General features: G+C 39.6%; 2 protein-coding genes across 8 annotated transcripts in view; one reads left to right on the top strand and one right to left on the bottom strand.

Moving 5' to 3' along the window:
* Nucleotides 1-2,057, top strand: part of ABCA4 (ATP binding cassette subfamily A member 4) — a 75,145-nt gene extending 73,088 nt beyond the window's left edge. For all 5 annotated transcript variants that reach the window (XM_071750758.1, XM_071750757.1, XM_071750754.1 and 2 more), the window contains one exon: nucleotides 701-2,057. In XM_071750758.1, coding sequence (XP_071606859.1) covers nucleotides 701-823 — 123 coding nt within the window. In that variant the 3' untranslated portion in view covers nucleotides 824-2,057. The remainder of the gene's footprint in view (nucleotides 1-700) is intronic.
* TECR (trans-2,3-enoyl-CoA reductase) lies at nucleotides 2,029-23,645 on the bottom strand. 3 transcript variants are annotated; one of them, XM_071750769.1, is made up of 13 exons: nucleotides 22,781-23,645; nucleotides 15,014-15,064; nucleotides 14,591-14,642; nucleotides 14,234-14,278; nucleotides 12,993-13,096; nucleotides 10,887-11,002; nucleotides 10,644-10,749; nucleotides 6,585-6,657; nucleotides 6,445-6,488; nucleotides 5,045-5,102; nucleotides 4,296-4,384; nucleotides 3,278-3,323; nucleotides 2,029-3,178 (listed from the first exon to the last, which is right to left on the bottom strand). In XM_071750769.1, exons 1-13 carry the CDS (start codon nucleotides 23,126-23,128, stop codon nucleotides 3,051-3,053), a joined length of 1,260 nt encoding a protein of 419 aa, XP_071606870.1. In that variant the 5' UTR covers nucleotides 23,129-23,645; the 3' UTR covers nucleotides 2,029-3,050. The 3 variants fall into 3 exon arrangements, 2 of the variants coding, with proteins under 2 accessions (XP_071606870.1, XP_071606871.1); XR_011727110.1 differs by having other exon boundaries at nucleotides 3,088-3,178; nucleotides 3,278-3,404; XM_071750770.1 differs by having other exon boundaries at nucleotides 3,085-3,404.
* Between the last annotated feature and the right edge of the window lie 687 nt (nucleotides 23,646-24,332).

Genomic DNA, 24,332 nt, shown 5'->3' with positions numbered 1-24,332 from the left:
GGATGGGTCAGTTATGAAATGTGTAAATTATCCCTGTACAAATAGGTGCCATTTGAAAGATCTTCCCAGGTGCCAGAATTCACACAACCCATTTCTTCAGGAGCAGCAGTCTGAGCCAGGTCAGCTATTCAGAATATGGCTTCCTAAGCTGGGAATAACATTTTATTTTAAATAAGAAATTTGGACTGTGTCATGTCAGAGATACTGTTACATCTTGTTAAATGTGTATATGCCTCTGTCATGCACTTCTATACAGTAGAAATTAGACACAAAACCTGAAGGGTGCAGTGGGACTTCTGGAGGGTATTTGCCCCATCTGCCTTCTCTCCAAGGTAGCTCAGTAATCTGCAAATGCAAAGCCATCTTTGATGGGAATTCAGGAGATACATTCCTGGCTACCTTACAGCTTCCTACTAAAATATTCTCTCTTCTCTTGTGCAAGCCACGCAAACCTTGCTGAACACATCTTCTGCTAAACAAAAAGAAATTATATTAGTTGCAAACAAGTGCATGCAAAGGGAGGAAGTTGAAAGGAAGTTTATCAAAATAAAGAAGGAATTAATGATTCCTGCTGATATGCTGTTACTCAGTTCAGTTCATATTTATGGATTCCCCTTTCTGTCTCTGATGCAATGTACAGAGATACCCCACTAACACATCAGTTGATGAGATGGTGACATTTCCTGCTTTCCTCACACAGGTTTTTGTGAACTTTGCTAAACAACAGATGGAGGATGAGGAAATTCCTTTGCATCCCCGTGCAGCTGGATCCAACCCAGAAACAAAGGTGTCTCCTGCTTTGCATCAGCAGGCAAATGCATAGACTGTTGCTACAACCATGAGCACTTAAGAGCATTGCACAGTACAAAGATGTGCCATACCAGAGCAGTAAAAGGCTGAAACAAACATTCCTACACTCACTATTATACTGATTTTTGCACCTTTCTGAGCACTGTGCTCAAAACATCAACTGCCCTAGCAACAACAAACCTATGCTGCTCTACCAAGAACACAACACGCTGCATTTATGTGTCAAAGGAAAGGCAGTCCTTGCTCTAGAACAAAATCTTCCTCTAACATAGAATTCTTTACAATATACAAGTCTCATTCCCCCTTGCTGGTGAGTAAAGACCACTAAAGACAGTTTCTCTGTCTAGTCCTGTCAGTCTGGTAAGTTTTTCTTCTTTTACTCTTAAGTCAACTGCAACCAGTATCAAGGCATTGCCAGTATCTAAGCGTTGCCCAGCTTAGAGGTGGATTCCAGAGATCCTGTGTGCAAAGGGCTACCAAGGTCAGAGCATCAGTGCTGGCTGATGGGGCCTGTGTTGGCAGACTGCTTCACTGTCTCACCAGGCTACCAGTGAAAACAGGTGGTTGTGTGGTTGTCTCAGCAAGAAGAGGATTAATTCTGATCTCAGACCCACGCAAGAAATTTGGTTGAAAAAAAAAAAAAAAAAAAAAAGAAAATTATGTCATACTTATCTTCAAGTTTCTTAAGCAAAGCAGAATAGAGATTACAAGGAAATAGAGGTAAATTAGCTAAAAAATTTTGTTTTCTCATGAAGGCCTGGAAAGATATCTTTGTAACTAAACAAGATAATTTAATTTTTCTCCTTTTCCTGTGACTGGACCTTATCTGGGTGTAAAGTGTGAATAGAATTTGTGCTTTATTTGTGTTATGAAGGAATATTTCAACCACCTTATACTCCACACTGCAGTCACTGGAAAAATATTTAGCTCTTTTCTCTGGTTCATAGTTAAACTAGTCAAAAATAATAATAGTGAAAACAAAATCACAATTATATATTGCTTCAATTATCTACCAGATCAAACGAGTTCTAAGAAATCTTCTCGAAATGTTATACAGAAATAAAACCTGGGTTATATAATTTTGTTTTCTTGAGGTTTTTTTCTGAAATTGATTTACATTTTTATATAAGGATATTCTTGCTTTTTACTGTACAAAATATTACAAAACTTAAGCAACCAGCTGCAGTCACCCTCTTTTGCATTAATTATTTCAACTGGTTTAAAAATAAAGTCTAGAATTTATTGCATATTTTACCTGCAAAAATCTTTCTATATATCCACTATAGATAAATTAATATAAACCAAAAGAGTATCTATGCATTCTATTCATATTCTAAAATAGCTTTTTAAAAATTCTATTCAGATAGATTGCAGTAGTCTCTTTTTTATCTTTTTACTAGACTTGCACAAAGCCCAACTAAGTCTCAATTAACATTTTGTGAAAAAGAAAACACCAGAAGTCCAAAATGTAGCTGATTTTCTCCCTGGCTTTGAAAATAGGACGGGAGCTAATGTTCTGAGGACTAGCAGTCACTTCATGTATTTACAAAGTGTATTAAATATTACTCATATGATTCTGATGTAAAGCGTTCTTCAGTATCACAAGGACTTGTTATATGGAAACAGACCAAATATTACAGATATAACATAAATCACATCTTCTGAACCTTATTTACTAGTATGCATTTTCCTAATGAAGATACAAAAAACAAACCCAAACAATACAGGATGTTTCATCCACAAATACTACAACTACTTCTTATTTCATATTCTTTTCGCAAATTACAGGTTAGACCCAAATCAGGCATTTTGAAATATTGCCTGTTTCTTTAGTCCAGAAAATATTAATAATCTTTGGTAGTGTTATTTGTTTCAAAGCACCTGCATCCAGGCAGCAGCACATGCTCTTCTGCAAGTGAAAGAAGGCACATCTTTTTAGCACAGACTACTCAGTGTCTCTGATCCATCAGTCTAAATAGACCAGTACAGGAAAACCTCAGTCAATCAGGTTACAGTGAACTGTAGTTGCTTTTGACTACCAGCAGTGCAATGATTTTTTGAAAGTTCTTCTGAGTTGAGAATTCTTGAATGTAAGTGTAACATTCAGTGCATACAGTTTTCCTCAGCAGTGGAGATTCAACGTGTGCCAAAATCCTTTAACTCACTTAGTTGGCAGGAGATGTAAGAGTTGTATTTTGTTTTGTTTTTTCATGTTCAACAGTCAAATTAAACCTTCTTTCTCATAACAAAAAGGGAATAATTGGCATCCGAAGACTTGGATAATCCTTGAATTCACGTAGGTAGGTGCAGTGTTTATCCTTTGCCCAGATTGTCATCTGAATGAAGCAAAGGAAGGTGAACAGTCCCACTGGAAAGAAGGGAGAAAAAGAGACGTTTCATTTTCAGATTTAAAATATGCTTTTGTTATTGACATGACTTCAGGTGTAGTACAGAAAACATTACTCACCTGGAACACATTGAGTCATGATAGTTAAACTGATCCAAGTCCCCACCTGTTTTGGCCAAGGAAATTTAAAATATTTCTGGTGACAGCATTTGCATTTATGTTTCTATTGATCAAAAACAACTTTGTCCTAGTACAGGTAAATAGAAAAGCCAAGGTCAGCCTGATCAGTTTCTAGTATTAATAACCTTTAGCCAAAAAAGCGAACAGTGCCTTATTATCAGAAACAAAACCTTCATGTTTGCTTTCATATTTATCATCATGACAAAATTTTAAGCTTTTCAAGGCAGTTATCTGCCTAATTTGTGTTAGTCACACCTCAAATAACGTTAGGACTGTTAACTTTCTATAGCGTTAGGCCAAATGATGGTCTCATGAACATCCTAATCTCCATTGAAGTCAAAACCTAATGTTGTCTTTCCACACAAAAACTGAATTTAACAGAGTTGTGCTGCTTTAAACTGCTTTTGAACTAAGTCAGGCATTTGACTTCTGATGAAGGAATGAGAAGCAATAAATGTTTACAAGCTTCTAACGCAGTAACCAGCAACGCAAGCACCTGTGTAACTCAAGAAAGTGGGGAAGATGCCCTAGGCCTATTTCCTCTTTACCACATATTATATTAATCTGCACATTATCTTCCTGTATACTGTGAAATCCCTGGGTTCTTTTATAGTATAAATCCTCCAGATGCCCCCAGCCTGTCATTACAACATACATTCAGTGGCAATTTCCCTGTTTCCCCCTACAAAATCTGCAATGCTTGAAAGTGTATCTGCCCTGTCTGGCAGCCACACTGAAGCATAGGTGCAGGACCTTGGGTGTCTGAGGTTAGCACCAAAGTACTGCCTCAAGGGAGGAGAGGAGGAACAGATAAGTCTGCAGTCTGATTTGAGGAAATCCAGGGGAGAGGGGAAACTTGAGTTGAACAGTTGTAATGATTTCTCTCATGCTTAACATTAAAAAAAAAAATTACATTATGCAAAACCAAATCTTAACATCTAGTTTTAAAAGTACATACCTCATATGTATAGTTAGGGCAAGATACAAAGAAAAACAGCCATGTGAAAGGATTCTTTGTTGGATATGGGATCTTACGGATTTTGGATCCTATAGATTAGAAAACAGATCACAACATATTCACATTCCTAAAGATATTCTTTCCTGTAAAGACAACCAAACTCTGGACCCACAAGAAAAGAATAGGATAACTGTGAGGAAATACTCGGGGTGTTAGAAATCCACTGACACATATGCCTTTGATCCCATTCACTCCTGTAAGAAAGGTTCCCTTGGATTTTGGATTGAAAGTTAAAGATTTTCTCAGATTGTCACAGCAAGGGATTTTAACAGTCATAGTAGATAGAGGTATGATTTTTGGTTTGTGCCCAAGTTACCCTGGCCTGCACAGAGATCTTGTGCTCATGTAGAAGCCAGTGAAATTATTTTCCTTTGCTCACCAAGGCGTAGTTCATACTAGCACTATTTCCTTTTGCACAAGCAGTGTAACTAATGTAACTGTTCCTTCCAACACAATCTGGCCCTAACCAATAAAAATTACACGAAGATAAGAAATAGTGTTTAACAGTTTTGTTTCTTTGCACTGTTTTATTTCCCCTAGAACCCAATCTTTGCAGCACTGAGCAACCCAGAGTAGGCAGCTAGCAAGGCATCAGTGCTCTCCAGGATCAGGACTTCCATGAGGCACTGTAACACTGTGGAAGTACTGAATGGCTCTGCAAAACTGAAACGTGATAATGCAATTTTTACCACTTCTCCGGAGGTCACTGAGTGCAACATGAATTGAAAAATTTCCAGCTTCACATAGCTGCAAGAAAAAAGCATGACAGTTAAAAATGTGCTTCCTTTTGGTACTTCCTATGTTAAAAAAATATAACAAATGGGAGAAAGAGCTATTATAAACATAATAAATGTCCTCAATGAAGATTGCCTTCTGACAAGAGGATGGAATGTCTGTTTAAACATTAGTCCATATTACATTCTGTTATATATTTATGATATTTACCAGCAAATGTGGACCCAGTTTCCAAAAGATCAAATTTACTTTTTTTTAAGCTCTCCAAGATCTAAGGGCAATGAACCGAAGTGGTTAAAAGTCAGTCAAGGGGATATTTGCTGTATCTTTCGTTTCTTTTTATATCTTTAAAAACACCTTAAAAATTGACTTGGATACTTTTGGTTTATCAAAACTTATTAAAATCCCAAGGAAGGTATGGGTTGGACTCTAAATTGTTTTTTTTTTTTCTCTAGAGGATAATTTATGAGTCATGAAATGTAATTGACCTTGCTTCCTCCACTGGTTTTAAAGAATGTTTTCCCAATCAATTATGCAAAAAGAGGTTTGGAATGATGTTTTTATATGGACAGCATCCAGAGTCTGCAAACCACAAGCACTCAAACAAATGACCAGTGCTCAGAGCTCCTGGGTTTTATTCCCAGCTCTGTGCTTTCACTTAAGTCGTCTCTCTGTAAAATGAGAACAGTTTATTAGTTCATGGAACTTTCATATTGGCAATCTGCTTTGAGATCCTTTAATTGCTGTTGATCAGCTTATCAGAGCAACTGAACAGCTGATGTTCTAACAAGTTACAGGCACATAGGAAATATGGATACAATTTTATTGGCGAAACTGACATTGTTTCTGCATGTGTGAAATGATCCTAGGAACTGTGAGAATGAAGACAGTGTCTTAAGATTTTTGCTTCACAGGAAATCTGTAAAACATTTCTGAAGCCCAGCAAAATGAACCTATGTCTCTGGAAGTTATCAGCAATATACTTTTTTACTTGGCCTTTTGTCTGAGTTTTACAGCTTGTTGTGATTCTTAACACTCACAAATTAACTCACTCGCTTTTCAACAGAGTGTTAACGACTGGTAGTTCCAGGATTTATTTATAGATTCCAAGAGATCATTCCAGCAAGTAAATACCCCAGTCTTGGAATGGATACTGAACATAAATTTTCCCTCATGTACAAGAACACCTTAATTCCTGACAGATTTATCTCTTCTTTTTGCAACTGATCAGCTTTAGTAGCGTGTCCAAGTGTGCAACTTTTAAGCATCTGATTGTCCTGCTCACTGCTCCACTTATACAATGTAAGAAATAAAGCACACAGTTTGCAAGTTATAAAAAGAGAAACAAACCTACCAGAAACATGATCACAGCAAAATTTATCTGTTTTTTCCCATAAGCTATTTAAAAAAAAAAAAAATAAAATTGCACATGACTAGTAATAACAGACAAATACGTAAGTAATTAAATCATGTTGAGGGTTGTTTTGTACTTACAAGGAGGAGTGTAAAGAGGATGATTGATGTAGTAAGCAAGCCAAGCTGCAAATCCCCAGTAATACAAACAGTTCTGGAAAATATGGAATTTTTTTGTTGTTGTTTTAGTATAAGATTCTATTCACTGTAAGGACTGCTGATAACAATGAATAGAGATGATACATCAACTTGACGATAATACAACAAAAAATTACCCTACTGAGATGTCGTAAGGTGGCAAAAGACAATAAGAAATAGCACGAAGGAATTACTGATTTCCTCTCAAATATCTTGGATCTGTTAAGTTTTAGAAACTATGATCATACTACTCAAAATAAATTTATCTTTCCTAGCAAGCCATCTGGACAAATACAAAGTACTGTACAGACCGTATACTCAAGAAAGATTTGTTTTGCTAGCCCTTGAGACTTTGTAAAACCAGATTTAGACACTGTGCTCTCTTCCCAGGTCATTACTTTGTATTGCTCAATCTCTTGCCTTTCTTCTTCCCCTTACCCCATTAGTTTTCTCCCTTTCCCTTGCTTTAACTTTTCCGACACAGATTGCTGCTTCAGTATTTTGGTTACAAGTTATCTTCTCCCTCTTTATATCTGTAGGTAGGAAGGAGGCCCTTTATTGGCCCATTCCTCTTCTTCCTCAGTGTACTTGCTTCTAGCTGGCATTCGCTTGCAGACAACCTTTAGATCTTGCCAACAACTCGTAAATTTGTCTCTTCTCAGGTGAGATTTCTTCTTTTTTCAAATGTAGTGTCTCAGGCTTTAATGTTTTAGGGCATGTTTCCTTACCACCTGGACTTCTGCAAAACCAAAATTGAACTCTTGATCTGCCTTTCACCACTTCTGTTCTTTTCCTTCCCCTCCTATCATCTTACTCATTTTGCTGATGCTTTCTTTTCTTTCTTTTTCTCTCACAGCTTTCCTTTCCTGCTCACACACCCAAAATCCTTAACTAAGGCTGCATTCTTTCCCTTCCTGTCTGGAAGGGAACTCCCCCCCACACACTTGGAATTTTGCAGCCTTTTCCCCCTGTACCAGCACTGTATTTCTAGCAATAATACCCTGAAAAGTGATTACCTCAGCATCTGCAACCCGATCTAGGTGACTGCAGTGTCTGCTAGTGTGTTTTTCTGAAAATGCTGGTGAAGGGTAAGTCATCCCATCCCCCCCCAATTGCTGCATCAAACATTCTGTTGCATTTCCACTTCCTTTTCGTATTGAACCATTGAAATGCCCGGGGACCTCAGACAAGACGGACACCCTTTTGGATAAAAGCACATATAATGTCTTTGCTTTGAGACTCTATCTTAATAGATAATAATGAGAAAGAGCAAATTATTAACCACAGTTACAGATCAGGTGGGGAAGAAGGCAGAGAGATTTAGTAATTTCCCTGTGATTACTTTCCTCTTCCCCAGAAAAAAAATCCAGCAGAACCAGAAGAATGACTCCAGTGAGGGACAATCCAACTAATGTCCTATCTGCAAACTGCTTTCTCTTCCCTAGCACTAGCTTCTTTCACCATCACCTGCAATTTACAATCTTAGGTACAACAAATTTCTTGTAATCTTGGAATGGCATCTTATGAAAAGATATTCCCTAACTTTGGGGCTTGGCAAAGGATGGCTCGTATACCAATGGATTTCATAAAGTAAAATTCATAAATTATCATGGCTCATCTCCTTCCAATACATGCTGTAATTAAACTGAAAAAGTACTATTCATCCCAAGAACATGATTTACTTCAAGAGTATCCTGCAGTTATAAAGTGAGCTTTAAGATGACTGAAATCTGCCAGTGCTAAGGACCTCAGCAACAATACTACAAATGTTCAGCTGCCACTAGAAGCCTTATTGCTTATACAAAGGCCTCTGGAAAGGTTCAGGAAGGCACAGCAGTGCACACAGAGATTCATAAACTTTCTGTGATCATTCATATTCCAGGTGAATCATAAAACTCTACATCAATCTCTTAGAAATAGATTTTGTGGATCAAGTCCAGACATTGCAGGAATCGCCTAAACAAATTATTCCTAAATTTACAAAGTTACTGTTAGGATTTTTACCTTCTTTTCTTCAACTGATGAACCTTATGCTGATCAAAACTAATTATAAATGCACTGCTTGTGTTTACTGATTACTAGCATGTACCCTTATGTTTGGTTCATTATAATGTCTTCTGGCTAAAACTATGTGTTTAGATCTACTGTTTTCTTTCCTTCAGATATTTTCATGAAAGCGACAATCTGTCTTCTTTTTTACCAATGAAAATGTTGAGTAAGAGTAGTCTTTGAGGAATTCCACTGGACCCTGTCTATTATTAAAGGTCTGACAGATCCTTTTCTGACAGAACCACGATCATCTTTATCACCACCACGTTTTTGTATTTATATCCATCTTTTTCACCCAAGCAAGTTGTTTACTAACTCTAGATAAATCAGACATTCTACCTTTCCACTGCCTAGAATATCACATGTCTTAGAAAGAATTATCCTATGCTAGTAAGTAGCTGAACTGCTTTTGTTGACCCCCTATTGCATTTTACAGCATCATGTGTATTTGCTTTCTATTTGCTAAACAAAGGATGAAAATCACAGATCTAATCAATTCCTGTCTCAGATCCCTGCTTAATGAGACTGAAGTGTGTCTTGTTAGAGGCAGCTTTCTCTTGTGCTTAGGAAATAAGCTGCCTGGATCTGTTACGTATGTGATCAAACACTTAAAGTAAGAAGTTTTGTCTACCGTCTGTCTGTGAGAGGAAAAAGGGAAGAGGATGTGAGATTTTTCTCAGTGGCACAGTTTTGGAGTAACACCACCAAAGGCAATGAATTTATAAAAGCAAATCAAACCGGAGAGCTGATAAGCAGGTAGAAATACTTAGAGCAACTTTACAAGTGAAAGCAAGTACAACAAACTGAGAAGGTAGAAAAGTAGAAGTTATCCAAGTGACTGGTACAAATGTCAGTGTTAGCAATAATGGTTTGTATGGTCTGAAAGGAATGATTAGCTGTCAGAGAAGTCTGTGAGAAAAATGAAAATTTATCACATTGTACAGATTCATTGCACAGGTGTAGTTGCTTATTTATCTGCTGCTTAGCATGTTTTAACTACTAGTGTGTCAAGAACAAGTCTGTAAGAGTTCTGGCAGCCTTTTAACAACCTTTGCACTCTTTTGCTGCAGAAAACACAGAAAATTGCTAGGAAGGATTGTTTCTGAGGGCCCCTGCTCAACCACAGTTCCTTCCTTCCATTTAGAAATAATTAAGCTGTCACCAGAACAACCGGAGCTGCTGCACGGCTGTGACTTAGCCACAAGGTAGAGCTTCAGCTGCCGAGAGTTATCAGTGCCATGACGCAGACCCCAAGGGACTAAGTATCAAATGTTAAATATTGAAATGCTGTTACTATGCTCTATGCTTTTCATAGACAATAATCTCCTGTCTTCCTGAGTAGAAAGCATATTTTTGAATGCCACTGTGTACTCTGTTACAAACATTTGTAAAATAACTATAGCCCAGGCAAACCCATGCAGTCCACTGTGCTTCTTTGCAGATGTCTAGGAAACAGTTATGCATTTCAGCACCTGCAGGAGAAGGAAGTACAGAAAAAACAAACTGCTTTGCATCAGATCAAGGGTAAATTAACAGCTGCTTAACAGAAACGAGCTGGGCAGTGCTAAGGGCAGTAGTAAAATGGGTGTTACAAAAAGTAGATTTTAATTTTTAAAAAAACAACCCTCCCAGCATGGTGCCTGCCAGTGGTACTTTACAAGTTGAGATTGTTACTAAAACCTTCATGCCCAAGGAGCTAGCTAAGTGAAGAGTATGCTCAAGGTCTGAACTTCTAAAAAGAGATAATACTATAAAAACATTATAACATTCATACAAGTATGGCAACACATGGGCTATACCATAGTGACATTAAGAAATCTTTTTAAAGAGCTTTAGGGGTGAGATTTGCTGTGTATTACTTTAAAAAAAAAAAATTGTGCTGCCGCAGCAGAGCACAGATTGTCTAGGTTGAATTTTGTAAGATTTGTATGGATAGATTCTGACAAAATTTACCTTCAGAATATTCTTCAGTGGCATTGTCCCATGGGAGAACCGATGAACAAATACTGTTTCAATCAACCTTTTGATGTAGTGGAAAGAATGGCAGATACATGCCAAGCTAGAAACAGCAAGACAAAAGCATTTAAGAATGTTAAAAAAAAAAAAAAAAAAAAAAAGTGTAGCAAGACATCTGACATTTGGAATAAAACTACAGTGGTAGCAAGACATATTGCTCACACCTTCAAACGGACTTACTTAACTACTGGATGTGGGCTTGATGGAAACCTCTCATCCAGTCCATAGACAAAAGGCATGCGGAAATAAAACAGAAAATAGATGAACAATGGACCTGTATATTCTATCAAAAATACCTGCAAAAAGAGAGAAAATAATTAGACAGATGAATCTGATGGTGAGTTTGCTTTGCTTTCTTTGTGATAAATAATGCAATGCAATAAACAACTCCCCTGCCCCAGGATGGTATTTGAAGTGGTAGGGAGGGAATAGCAGGTGGGGTTGGGGTTATGAAACTCATGGTCGTGCACATAAATGTTCTGCAATGCATCTGCCTCAGGTGCATACAAACAGCCAATGCCAGTGCAGCTGACACAGGATGGGGAATGGAAAGGTCATAACAGCAGTCCAGAGATCAGGGTAAATATGCACACGTTACATTTATGCACCTCTGGCCATCCTCTTGCTTTCAAAACATGTTACTTTATTTTGGGATAAAATTAATTTTGGCGAAGAATTTATCTTGAAAAAGAGGAGCTTTGTTTCCAGTTAATTATTTTGTTTAAGCTGGAAACACAGGTTGTGTTCTTGGGTCACCCCATCTCTATGAACAGTTAGTACAGCAGATGTCTGGGGAAACAATCAGTTCAGTCTATGTTCAAACAGCCTTTAATAGGAAGGGAAAAAAAAAAAAAGAGAAAAATTAAATAAGCTGTTATCTAACTTGATTTCATTTCCGATAACTGTGCATTTCTTAGGAACATCAGTTTAAATTGAAGTTAACTTTGGACCAAAAATTAACGGTTGAATTTTCCACACTTCTATGAGTGAAGGTAGGCTCATACCTCATGTATTGAAGAAAGGAAATTGGTTGTATTTCTGTCAAAAAAACCAAAACCAAACAATCTGCAAAACCCAAAACCCAAAAAACCTACCAAGCACTGTTTTCTAATGTATTTAGCATTATTTTTACTCTGAGAAAAGCTGCATTATCAACTTCTGTAAGAATCAGCGTTCTCTCTGATGAAGATTAGATCTGACTGTAGACTGTAGTTTGTCTTTCTAATTTGATAAAACTGAAGTATTTTTGGCTTACATTTAATGAAGTAGCTTGAAGGCAGGGAGAGAAGAATGCAAAGGGAAGATTATGGAATGGCAGAAGTCTGGTGTTACTCTGCATTGTGTGTATTGGAGTCTACACTGCCAATACAAGCTTTTGCCTCTATTACTGTGTTTACGACTGTAATAGCTCCCTGATTTATCAGCATTGCACCTAAAGTAAATGATGTAAAAAATCAACCTTGCAGAATATTTGACTTCTTTATTTTACCTCTTTTGAACGTTGTCTTTGCTGTTTGTCATTAAGGTGACATTTTATTAAGGTCTCATAGCTAGGAAATGGGAAGTGCACGTTAAATTATGGAGTATTTTCCTCTTCATGCTGCGCTGTTTCATTGGAACTCCTATATGTGCATCAAGGACTTTCTGAAGAACTGGAAAGGTCACCTCACAGTTCTGTGCTGCCTGTTAAGTGAGTTGTGACAAAAGTTGTGTTTGAGGTAAGACCATAAACCTGTCTTACTTGTTGAGGTCTTTGTGGATGGCTACTAATATGGCATAAATTGTGAGCTGTCAGCCTGCCACTAGCACCCTGGGATGCAGCCATGTGCAGACAGCTAATTGATCTTACTTTCATGTATTTTCCTGCTAAAACCACTTTAATTATTGACACGTGAAGTTGCTCACATGCCCCTTTGCAGGACAAACTTGTAGATGTGTAATCCTGACCTTTGTCTGGAGAGTTACACAGGCCCTGTGAACCAGATCCTCAGAGGCATTTAGACACCTGTCTCCTAGGGACTTTGCAGTACACATCTAAACATTTGAGAACCTGCACCTTCATTCAGCTGAGCTGACCTACAGTCAGCTCTTTTCCCAGGCAGCTAAGCATTCAGAATATTCTGCTACTATTTTCCCTGATTAAATGAACAGAAGCAATGAGGATTCATTGCCTGCATTCACTAAAACAGCAGGCATCATGCAGAAATATTGGAGAGAGACAAAAAGCGATACAAGATTAAGGAAAAAATAGCCATTAAAATGGCTCAGACTTGAAGCATAGCTCACCGTAGTCCATCCTATCTGTGGCCCTAAATCTTTAAAGTATAAGGTAGCAGTTGTGCCAACGGGGAGGTGCTGCAGGATGTCCTCATCCCTCAGGGACTTTCCTTCTGACAAGGGAAGAAGTAATTACATCTCAGTGAAATATAAATCAACTTTGGTAGCATAATAGCTTTATATTGTGTTTTAACTAAACTGTGACATTCTTCAATGTGTTGTGGGTTTCTTGGAATCCCTGTAATCACATATAATCCTGGATCCTGTAATCTCACCAAGACAGTTAAGAGAATTCTCATCCTCATGTGCCTGCCTATTATAGTACAGCTGCTTCATCACTTCTACAGCAAAAGTTGCTGATGGGTCAATGTTCTTTAACGTAGTTCCCTGGCCTCCTAGTCAGCTGCACCTTTGTCTGTGGAGATGCAGCAGATGAGACATCTGTGGATTTGAGGGAATCTCCAGAAAGTCAGCATTTTCTCACAGTAAGTCTCAGAGCAGAAGTCCCTGTGGAAGAACCTGACAAGGTACATCTTTGAAAATACATGCTTGTTTTCCATGGACAGATTCTACACAATGAACTAATGTTCACCAGCATACTTTTAAGGGACTGTTTAAATAATATTTTTCTTAATGGAAGCAAAAGAAGAAAATGCTACATTTTATACTGAATGTTAAGATGAATTAACACAGTTTGCCTATTAGATTTTCTTCTGTGCACCCAGGCAATGTACTAAGAGGCTTCTAATGGCAAAACTACAACTGCATAATTGAAGTCAGCCAGCTGGCATCAGCTTTGTCAGCAAATCCTACATCCATGGAAATATGTTTTGCATTAGCTTACCTCAAAAGAACTGTAATTCCTATCTGAGAGCAGAGGATTATGTGAGCTGATAGCTCTAATTCATGGCCCTTTATAGTACTCCCAGCTGACATCACTGTGGAGACCATTTCTTTGCAACTAAGGGAAATTAGTATTAGATTCTGTGCTGCCTGAGCAAAAGTGCTCAGGAGTTAGAAAGTTATTGGAACAATGTTCAGGCTCCTGAGTTAATTACCAAGCACCAGGCCTGATGGAACTCAGTTCAATACTTTCAGATAACTGTATTTGTTCTGGATTCCCTCCAGCCTCCATAATCCTAATTAGTGCTGCTGGAACTTATTCTTAAGAGCTAATATTAATGAAAGTACACCTTTTATCCCAGGCCCCTACTCAGAATTTTGTTACTCTAGTCTTCACAAGTACTTACTTGGATCAAGTTTTATGGACTGCCTTGCTGGATACCACTGGGGATCTGCAAGAACATACAGAATTGTGTGATATACAATATTTGATTTAGATCATCCACTATTATAATAAATGAAAAACAATAAGATAAAGATTTATAGGAATATTTATTCAACGTTAATATATGTGGGAAATTATGAAAAAATACAGAGGTGTATCAGGACAGGTGTATCAAAAAAGATGACACTAAAATCCCACTGCACATTCATGTGCAAGTTACTTAGCATTATGCACCACATGTTTCAAACTATGTTATTTTCTACTGTTAATATACTGGATATTCTTATGTCATGTAAACTGCTGCAAAAGTTATACTCACATAATTTATGGAACATAAATCTGATCTCCCTAATTGTGGCATTTGGTTCCACCTAGGCAGCAAAAATAACGTATATGTAAGATGCATATTTTGAAAGACAAATACTAGGTGTAAGACTATACAAGTAGAAATATGACTCAAACAGTGTAATACTTTAACTTTCTTACAGATTACTAGGATCAGCATGGAGGATTCAAAGTACTTCTTAGAGGAAAAAACAGAGCATCTGTTTCAGATGCAGCTTCTCTAGCAGAGATCAAGAGTTACTGCACTAGTTACAGCAGTGACAGTTTGATGGCTTATGAGTGGGTAAGGCACAGCTGGCACTAACTCAGTGCAGCAACTGAAGTTGTACTCTTCACCTAAGAAAAATTAATAATTTTTAATTAGACATCTAGCATTTTTAACAGATTTTTGTTTTACCTTCTCTAGGAAGCATAGCTGTTTCTTTGTCTTCCAGTCAAGGATTTCCACCTGACAGGACACAAAATGATAATTACTAATTATTGGTTAAAAAAAATCTCTAAACTCTTAGTTGATTCCTAAATTCACAATCATTATTTAGTGAGACACCATTTTTCTCTGATCTGTGGACTACATTAAAAACACTTCAGATGTGCTCAAGAGACTACTTTAGTCAAAGCCAGGTTCTCAAAGCACTCCACTTGCAAAATGCTATTATTCTCACCAAATAAATTGTCTTCCTGAATCTATGCAGAAGCAGAAGTAGCATACTTATGGATCAAAACACACTGATGTGGACTACTTTCTTATGGTACAGCAAAAGGAACAAATAAGGAATATATAAATTTCACAGGAATCACAAAGGAACAGAATTTTTATGATTTGTAAAACTAGAAAATTTAAGAAAAAAAATATTAAATGTGCTCATATATGCATGTAAATAAATATTCTGAGAACATGCAGCTTGAAGATTAGTGTGCATTGTTCACAGATTATTTGAATTGTAAAGGGCGTGGAAAACATTTGTAGACATAATGAATAGATGCAGCTAAAGACCTGGACTTCACAAATCCTTAAGTGTCCATTATAGGAATATTCAGCGTTGATCTTGCCTCTCAGATCACCTTTATTAGTAACTACATATTAGCATTTTGTATTCCAAGCAGTGGTTTAGCTACAGCTCTGAAAAGGAAACACTAATTACTTCCCCTGATCAAATGGCACCTTGGCAACAGGTTATGATTTCAATGCACAGCCAAGTCCCCAGACATCTCAAAGCCCAGTTACAGCAGGCTGGCAGAACCTACAATACAGTGATGGTATTATAGCTTCATTTTTCTCATCAGACACTTTGTAATGGAACTTTGTGATATAGCTAAGAGACAAAGTTCAAATCTGTGACTGTAAATGACTGTGTTAGTACTGTCATGCCTTAGTACCCAAATAGTTTGTTGTTGGGTTTCTTTAAAATAAACATCTAGTATTAATTATTGATATTAACTGGTATTAACTGTCCTACAGGATAGATTAACATTAGACTTTAAATAATATTCCCTACTAAAAATAGGAGTACCAGTCCAGCATCTTTCTTTATAGGGTTGCTTTGAAGTGGTCACTTGGCTAAAGTATTGTATTTCCTTCTTGTCCCAAATTGTTCTCTACTGGTGGAGCAACAGAGCACTGCAGCTCCAGCCAGTATTTTCTGCTTGTGCATTGTAAGCTCTAAGTGGAACATCAAGCAAGGGAGGCTCTTTACTTCCTTTGTGACACAGAACAAATATGTGACATTATTGGGGTGTTTCCTCTTGATTTTAATAGTTGAAATAACACAAGTTGCAGGCCTTGATGTCTCTGAGGGCCAGCATCAGAAAGCAAATGACGTGGATTCCCTTCCCAGAGGGGTGTTCTTGAAATACAGCTCTTGCAATCAGAATAAGTATTGTGGAGGTTGTAAATATTTTATCCCTTCTGATGCTAAGTTGCTGCAAGGGTTACTGAGACCTTTTGTGTATCTTAAAGCTCTTGTGTCAATTAAAACCACTGTTTGCCCTATAGATTGCAGCAATTCTAGTAGATTCTGTAAGGATTAAAGATTGTGTCTTTATTGGAAAATTTCTTAATTTTTACTGTTTAGAAAAAGTTGAGGGCAAAGAATAACCAATACACAATATAAGTAGGAAAAAGTACATTCAACCATTAAACTTTTCTTCAGAAAATAGAAAGGGAAAATAAAATAGGGGCAAGTTCATTCATAGAACAGTTGAGCAAGCAGTGTTTAGAAAACAATTTTTAAGATGGCCTTCAATAGGATTACAAAAACACAGTAGATTAATTCCCACATTTTAAAGTCATAGCAAATGCATAAGGATGAACAGATCTTCAAAAACTATGTGACAACTATTATTGAAATACATATTTATCATGTCCTTGCATCCTGGAAGTTTTATTTGCAGCCATTTGTACTCAGCAGATCCAGTAAACTCTAGCTGAGTGAGATTTTGTGGGCACTGACATAAATATATACTGGATTGATTTATTTTGCAATCACTCAGTTAAAAAAAAAAAAAAAAAAAAAAAAAAAAAAAAAAGAATCTTACTTTACAAGCCAGGAGTCAATCAGCCCATGAAAGAGTAATGAAGAATTAATTAACTCTCCCAGAACTATTAGAATGCTTACATAAATTCAGTTCCTGAATTTAAAAAAAAATTCAGTGGTTATCACAGTCCTAATTAAATCTTTCTAAACATTTTATTTTTCCTATGGAATTAGTAATTTGTTCTTAGAATTTTTTTATAAACTGTGTTGTTCCTGAAGGAAGTAAGGATGCCTTAGTGTGACCTTACACCAGAGCATATCAAGACTAAATTTATTCAACCTAATAGAGGCTTCAATTTATGGTGGTTATTTTCTACAATGACAATATTCAAGTAGAAGTGGTTTATATATTCTTTGTGAAATCACAATTTCTGAAATCCACACTGTGATTTGCAATGTTCAACTTCAGTACCTATTGTTCCATTCCTATTCTGCATGGATTGTTTGGTGTATGGATGTCAATATATACATCCAGTGTTTGCTTTTAACATCAAAGTTAAGAGATTGAATGGAGATTTTTTTTTTTTTTTTAAACATAGAGGTATGAAGGATGGGTCTTTTGACTGGGCAAAAAGAAGAAAAGCTTTGGGAAATTTGAAACCCTTATACTGACAGATTAACTGAAAAGATTTGTATTCATTTTTTAAAATATACTTCCAAAAAGTCCATTATGTTTCCAAATATAATTTTCATATTCTGAGTAGCTCCAGGCACTTCCTGCCAAGTAATGTTCTACTATCATATTTTCCTATCCAAAATTAAAAGTTTCTCTCCCATACTCCATATAGAAAAAGGAAAAATTGTTGTCTTTTAAATGATGTAGCACAACTGAGTGTAGAAAGTGTTAGCGTGTGGAGAAGTAGTAAGGGAAAACAAAGGGATAATGATTTTCCCAGACATCTCATCTCTTCCAGTGGCACAATAATCACATGTTTCTTGTGAAAACAGAGCAGATGTCTTCAAATAGCAGGGCAATTTTCAGCCGTGCCCCTTTAAATGACAAAGCTATCTCTTATGTGGCCTTGTCTTGTTCAGGCAACTCTTGCAGGATACAGCATCCTACAGTCCTCTGCAGTCCTGCTTTTGGCACTTGCTCTCAGTGTTCTTACTTGATGAGACTTTAGACAGCATAGCTTTGAGTGGGAGAAATTTTTGCAACAGGAGCTGTGACATCTCTGAAATACCAGCTAGGCAGCAGTCACCCCACAAACACCCCCCTGCCCCCCATCCTGCTTGCGTTCAGAAGGTTTCCATCACCACTTGAATTGCCAGCAAGTGCTTTATTGCTTTTAGGCTGTACCACACATCTCAGTTCAATCTATCCTTTGGGAGTGAAGACTCCAAACTAGTTTTGGTTACCACTGCTCACACAAAAGGCACTTTCCGTCCAAACCAGTTGAGGAAGAGAAAGTATAATGGTGTTTCTTATGCCACTAATTTTCTGCAATACGAGTGGATTTGTTCCAGTATCTTTCCTCTACGAACTCGTAGAGCCATACTATTTTCTATATATGAAATGGTTTTGAATACCCAAACCTGTCAAGTAGAAAGAAAGGGTCGAATTCATCAGCCTAACTTCAGAGCTCTCCACTACAGGCAGTAACATCTGAGCATGTCACATAGACATTCTCTGTACAAAACAGAGAAAAGCATGCACTTTGAGGATAAACTGTATCACAAGGTGATCTGAAACACATCTAAAATAGGTCAGAAGAGTTGCCCTCCAATCAGCTTGGAGAAATAGGCACTCCTAGATAATATTAATTATCTAGAGTCCAGTCTCCATCATAAATCTCCATATTTTCAGGGGTGAATCTCCTCACAGGTACTTTCAGGTATGCACATATATCTTTAAACTGTAGTTGCTTTTGCTATGCTGCTTCTGGGCTATTAGTAATAAAAAGGCTGAAGTGAAATTAGAAACATACCAATACCTGAAGTAAACAAAATCTATTCTATAATTATTACAGAATAAGAAATGTAGTGGCAGCGATCAAGACACAGCTCTATGAGAACAGCAACCTGACTTGGCCTATCAGTTCTAGCACAGACACCTCTGTCCTTGTTTGGGCCAGGATAAAGGTGATTTTTCTGTCTAGTACTTGCTTTTTGCTAAGTCTCTTGAAGGTAGTTGCACTTGCTGAAAGTAACAGCAAGTTTCTCACACAGAGTATTCCATCCCATATCTGTCATCCTCAGTATAATGTGAGGGAGCACGAGGGCCGAGCCACCCCCTTACCAGCTGATTGGCCTCACCTGAGATCACCAGCAGAAGTGCTGGGCACCACCCCCTTATCAGCTGATTGGTCTTACCTGTAATGCTATAAAAGGCCACCAGCAGAAGCTTCTGTTGGACTGCCCTTTCTGCCTTTCCTGCTTCCCTTCCTCCACCTGGCATCCTGGAAGGATCCCATCCGTTTGCCTGCCTGTGTTCCTGCCTCCAGTTCCCGACTGCTGCCAACTCCAGGAGTCCAGCCTGGACTTTCCCAGAGCTGCCCTGCAGCCTCGGTTGACGTGAGAGCTACTGGGGGAAAGGGGGGAGGGATGTGGTATCCATTTTCTTGTATATATACATATATATATATATATATAGCAATTTTCCCCATTTATCATTACTGTTTCATTAAACTTGTGTACGTTAGTCTCCAACCCATAAGTTTCTCTCCTTTCTTATGGTGGAGGAGAGAGAGATTAATAGAGAGTGTCTGCCATCGGTTTAATTGCTGGGCCAGTGTTAAACCGTGACACACCTCATAAGCAGAGGTAAACCATCCCCCTACTCTAGGATTTTTGCTGTCCATTTGGTCCAGCATATTTTGGCTTAATTATGTGGTTGCTCATAATTCTTGGTACTAAGTTTGAACACAGCACATTCAAAATAAGGAGTCAAAGGCACTTCCAAAGATGAATCTGCCTTTCACTGACCTCTTATTAGTCACTTTTATAAAATGCTGCCTATTTTTAAAGTATTTCTGTCTTTAGGGGCACTGAGAAAGACTCTCACGAAGAGATGAAATTAACAGCCAGTGTCTTAGCACTCAGAGCTACAGAATCATAGAATCATATAGGTTGGAAATGAACATTAAGCTCATTGAGTCTAATGACTGCTAAGTCCACTACTGAACCATGTTCCTAAGCACTAAATCTACAAAACCTTCCAATATCTTCAGGAATGATGGCTCAACCACTGCCCTGGGCAGCCTGTACAGGTGCCTGACAGACCTTTCAGTCAGTCTGATGTTCTTGATGATCTCTGTGTAGGTCCATTCACCTAAGAGTGATTTTATTCATGGATGAGGGAGAGGACCTTCCTACACACTCAGGAACATATGAAGTTAACTGAGCACTAGGCATTATCAAATGCAGAAAATTCAACACGGCAAGAAAAAATACTCCCCCAATAAATCTCTGCTATACTTGTAACTGTCATATTCTAAACAATTCAGACAAGAGTTTGTTGATTGTAAAGTGCTTTGTGATTCCTACAAGGAAATGCCACAGAAAGCAAGCAATAAAGGGTAAATGGTTTAGACATGTACAAGGAAAAGTACCTCAAATGGGGAATGCTGATGTCTGTAATATGCATAGATATTTCTGCCCCTGCCTGCAGAAGCATCGGAAGAGGTGGGACACTCTCTCTTTTGTGATAGCTAAGTTTTAAAAGCATGGTGGAGAAAGTCAATCAGAATTCAAATTACTTGAATTTATAACAGAAAGCTCATCTGTGGGCAGAACATGGCAGAAAGTGATATGCTGCTCAGTGCTGCCTAGGTTGTCTTTGTCCATATCCTACACCCTGAGCCAGCTCAGACACACACTGGGCAAATCTGTTTCCACCCATCATCTGCTGTACAGAGAAAAGGACTAAAATGTACAAGGCTGACATGTAAATTCATGAGACATTCTGAGTTTGTATTAGTGTTGCTTAGACACAGGATTTTTATTTAGGACTCGAAGACCTGTATCTGCTGCTATTGTTCTGTCTAGCAAGATAGAGCAGATCTTCCCACTTCCCTGCGTTTTTCTATGGGCAAAATGGGTAACAATAACAATTTGTCTGTGCTTTTGAGGTCTTCTATTAACAAATGGTACTCAGAAGTTCAGTACAGCTATCCTGCAGATCAGACAATGACTGAAGACATTCTGGGGGGTAATACACACATTTAGAACTCACGGGTTCTACATTTAGAACTCACAAGAGTGTGGGACACTGGTGAAAAGCAGGAGGCAGTGAAAAGGCTGGTTATTTTTCCTAAACAAACAGGGACGTCAACACTGCAGAGGAAAAAGCACAGTTGCCTACCTCATGCCTACAATGTGACAGCTTATTTTGTGGAGCTGTTCGTGATTCTGAGCTTTTAGGTCATGGTAAGTAATGAGAGGAGCAGCTGCTTTTCAGATGTTTTTAGATTCTGTTAATTATACAAACAATTTTGTCTTTTGCACAGAAGGGGGGGGGGGAGGGAATTGCATTCATTTTTCGGTGTCTTCTGCTGGAGAAACTGAAGTGTAAGCCTGCGGAAACACAACAGGATTGCTGCCATTTAGCTTGTACTGACTTGTTTTTCTAATACAAGCCACTCTTAAAAGTTTTTTGTGAGCCCGTCTAACTAACTCTAGCCACGAGTTGGTGTGGCTGCGGATGGAAGTTGGTAAGATCCACTTTTACCCTTCACGTTCCGCAGGCGCGTGTTACTTTGCACTCTCCGTACGCTTAAGGACCTCGCTGTTCTAATCTCCCTCCGACTGTTTCTCATGACCCACGCCCCACGCAAGGCTGGGACGCGCCGTGCGATCGGCGGGCCGGTGGAGCTGCCCGGGGCGGGGACCACGGGCGCTGTTCGCCCACGCTCCTCCCCTCCGGACTGTGTCAGCTGCGCCGCCGAGGGGAGCCGGGACCGGGACCTGGACCGGGACCGGGACCGTCCTCTGGGCCGGGGCATCAGCTCCCTCGCGGGCTCCGTGCCGCCGAGCAGAGCCGAGCCGAGCCGAGCTGAGCCGCCCCGGAGGCACGCCTGCACCGGACCGGCAGGCTAAGCGGGACGGCTCTCTCTGTCAGGTCGCACAGCGGCTGATGACAGGGTCTTCCAAGAAGTTGGGGACAGAAGATGCTGAGAACATTCTTCGTTCTAGCTCCTTCCTGACGGCTGGGATGCACCGCCAGACCCACCCCGACACGGCGCTGCCCTGGGAACATACGCGGGGAACCCAGAGCCTTCCTTCGATCGTGCGGTTCGGCGTCCGGCCGAGATGCCTCCCCGGAGCCCGGCCGCATCCACCCCCCCCTCCCCGGGGCCACCCCCGAGGACCACCGGGGACGCAGAGAATGGTATCGGCGAGGGGAACGTGTCCGGGAAAGAGAAGGACGGGGCGGGGAAGGACGGCTTCTGCTCCTTCGCCGAGGAAGCCCCCGGTGACCGGCATGCCCCCCCCGGCTCGCTCCGCCGCTTGCCTTGACAGCTCCGGGAGCGGACGGCTCTGGCTCTCCGGTGCCTCATTGTAGGTGGAGGGGGAAGAGAGAGAAGTCCGCCTGGACCCCGGGCAGCCCCGTCCGCCGACGGCAAGATGCTGCGGCGCCCGGTTCGGGCTTGCCCCCTCTGCCCCCCGCTCCCAGCGTTTCCCCTACCCACCTCGAAGAAGCCGACTCTGCCGCCCATCCTGCGGGCTGCCGCCTCCCGCCGCGGCACCTTCCCCAGGCCCCCGCGCTGCGGCCAATCGGGCGGCACCCGCCCCGCGCGGGGGGGCTCCCGGCGGCAGCGCTGGGTCGGGGGAGGCGGTGCCCGGGCCCCCGCCCCGCCCCAGGCCGGGCGGCTGCTCAAAGAGCCCCGTGCAAAGCTACCGGCGGTGCCCCGGCAGCCTGCGGCAGTGCGGGGACGGGCGGGACCTCGCGGGAGCCAAGTTCTGCCGCTCCCGGTGTTCAGAAACTGGGAGAGAAGAGTCGTTTTCCCCGACCGCCTGGGATGACGATACAGTGGCATTTTATTCAAAAGGTTAATTTCTTTTTCTTTGAACGTTACAGAATTACTGCAGGAAATCAACCACGTTTCATATGTGAAAGTAGCTTAATGAGGCAACCTGCAGAAATACAACTGTCCGTGAGCTAGAAAAAAAACATCCCTCTTTCCTTCTCCGGTAGTTCACCTTGCGTTTCAGGGGGGATTTGACCAACGACAGAACTCTGCTGAGATCTCCTGCGATGTGTTCTTGCTACTACAGAGCAGCATGCATGGCATGAAGCGGTACAGAGGCTGATACTATGTGTCTTCCAACCAGTCTTCATTAGCGGGTATCCTTTTTCTAGAGCCGAGGTAATTAAACATTAGCAAATTCTACAATACTGGAAGGGACTATTGTCATAAATTTCCATTGGACATAAAGATTTGTGCTATGCACTATTTGAAATCCCCTGCAATCCCCATATTCAACCTGTTTCCATAGCGTTATAGCCATCAAAGCTATTTAAATGGGATTTAAAAAAAAAAAAAAATTACCAAAAGAAAAGGCCTCTACTGGAAAGCTAGAAGGCCCATCAAAAGAACCCAAAGGAACCCACAGAGACAGAATTCACTAACAGTGTAAATGTGGACAAACCTGTGAAGGTGCATGGAGGTGTATGCTCCTCCTCAAGCAGATTATGGGTTTGGATGGTTAACCTTTGAGTCAGGTTAGACCTTCTGGATTTTTTACTAAAGAAAACAAGATTACTGTTTTTCTAAACAAACTGGCATTTCTTTCAGATTGTTTCACTTTCAAGTGCTTTATGAATTCATATAGCGAAGAGAAAACGTTTCAGATACACAAAAGCAATTCAATGCAGTAAAGAAAAGCAATCAGAACACAAATATAAAGAACATTTAAATTAACCTTCTGTACCAGAAAGCGTACAGGCAGTGCTTCAGAATGACAGAAGTTATGCAAATTGGTTCTATTAGTGCAGCATGCAGCCAGGGGAAGGAAAATCTGTTAGAAACAGTTCAAATTCCTGTGGTGACAGCAAAATTATAATTTGTGGCATAGTGTTCCCTTTAACTCCAGTCATTAAAAAAAAAAAAAACCAAAAAAAAAAAAAAAAAAAACCAAAAAAAAACAAAAAAAAAAAAAAAAAACAAAAAAAAAAAACCCACAAAAACAAAAAAAAAAAAAAACACCAAACGGGGGGAAAGAAGAAGCGCCCTTCCACCC

The sequence above is a fragment of the Heliangelus exortis genome, chromosome 8 (genome assembly GCF_036169615.1).
Source record: "Heliangelus exortis chromosome 8, bHelExo1.hap1, whole genome shotgun sequence".
Lineage (NCBI taxonomy): Eukaryota > Metazoa > Chordata > Aves > Apodiformes > Trochilidae > Heliangelus > Heliangelus exortis.
This window is presented reverse-complemented; position numbering and strand designations above follow the sequence as displayed.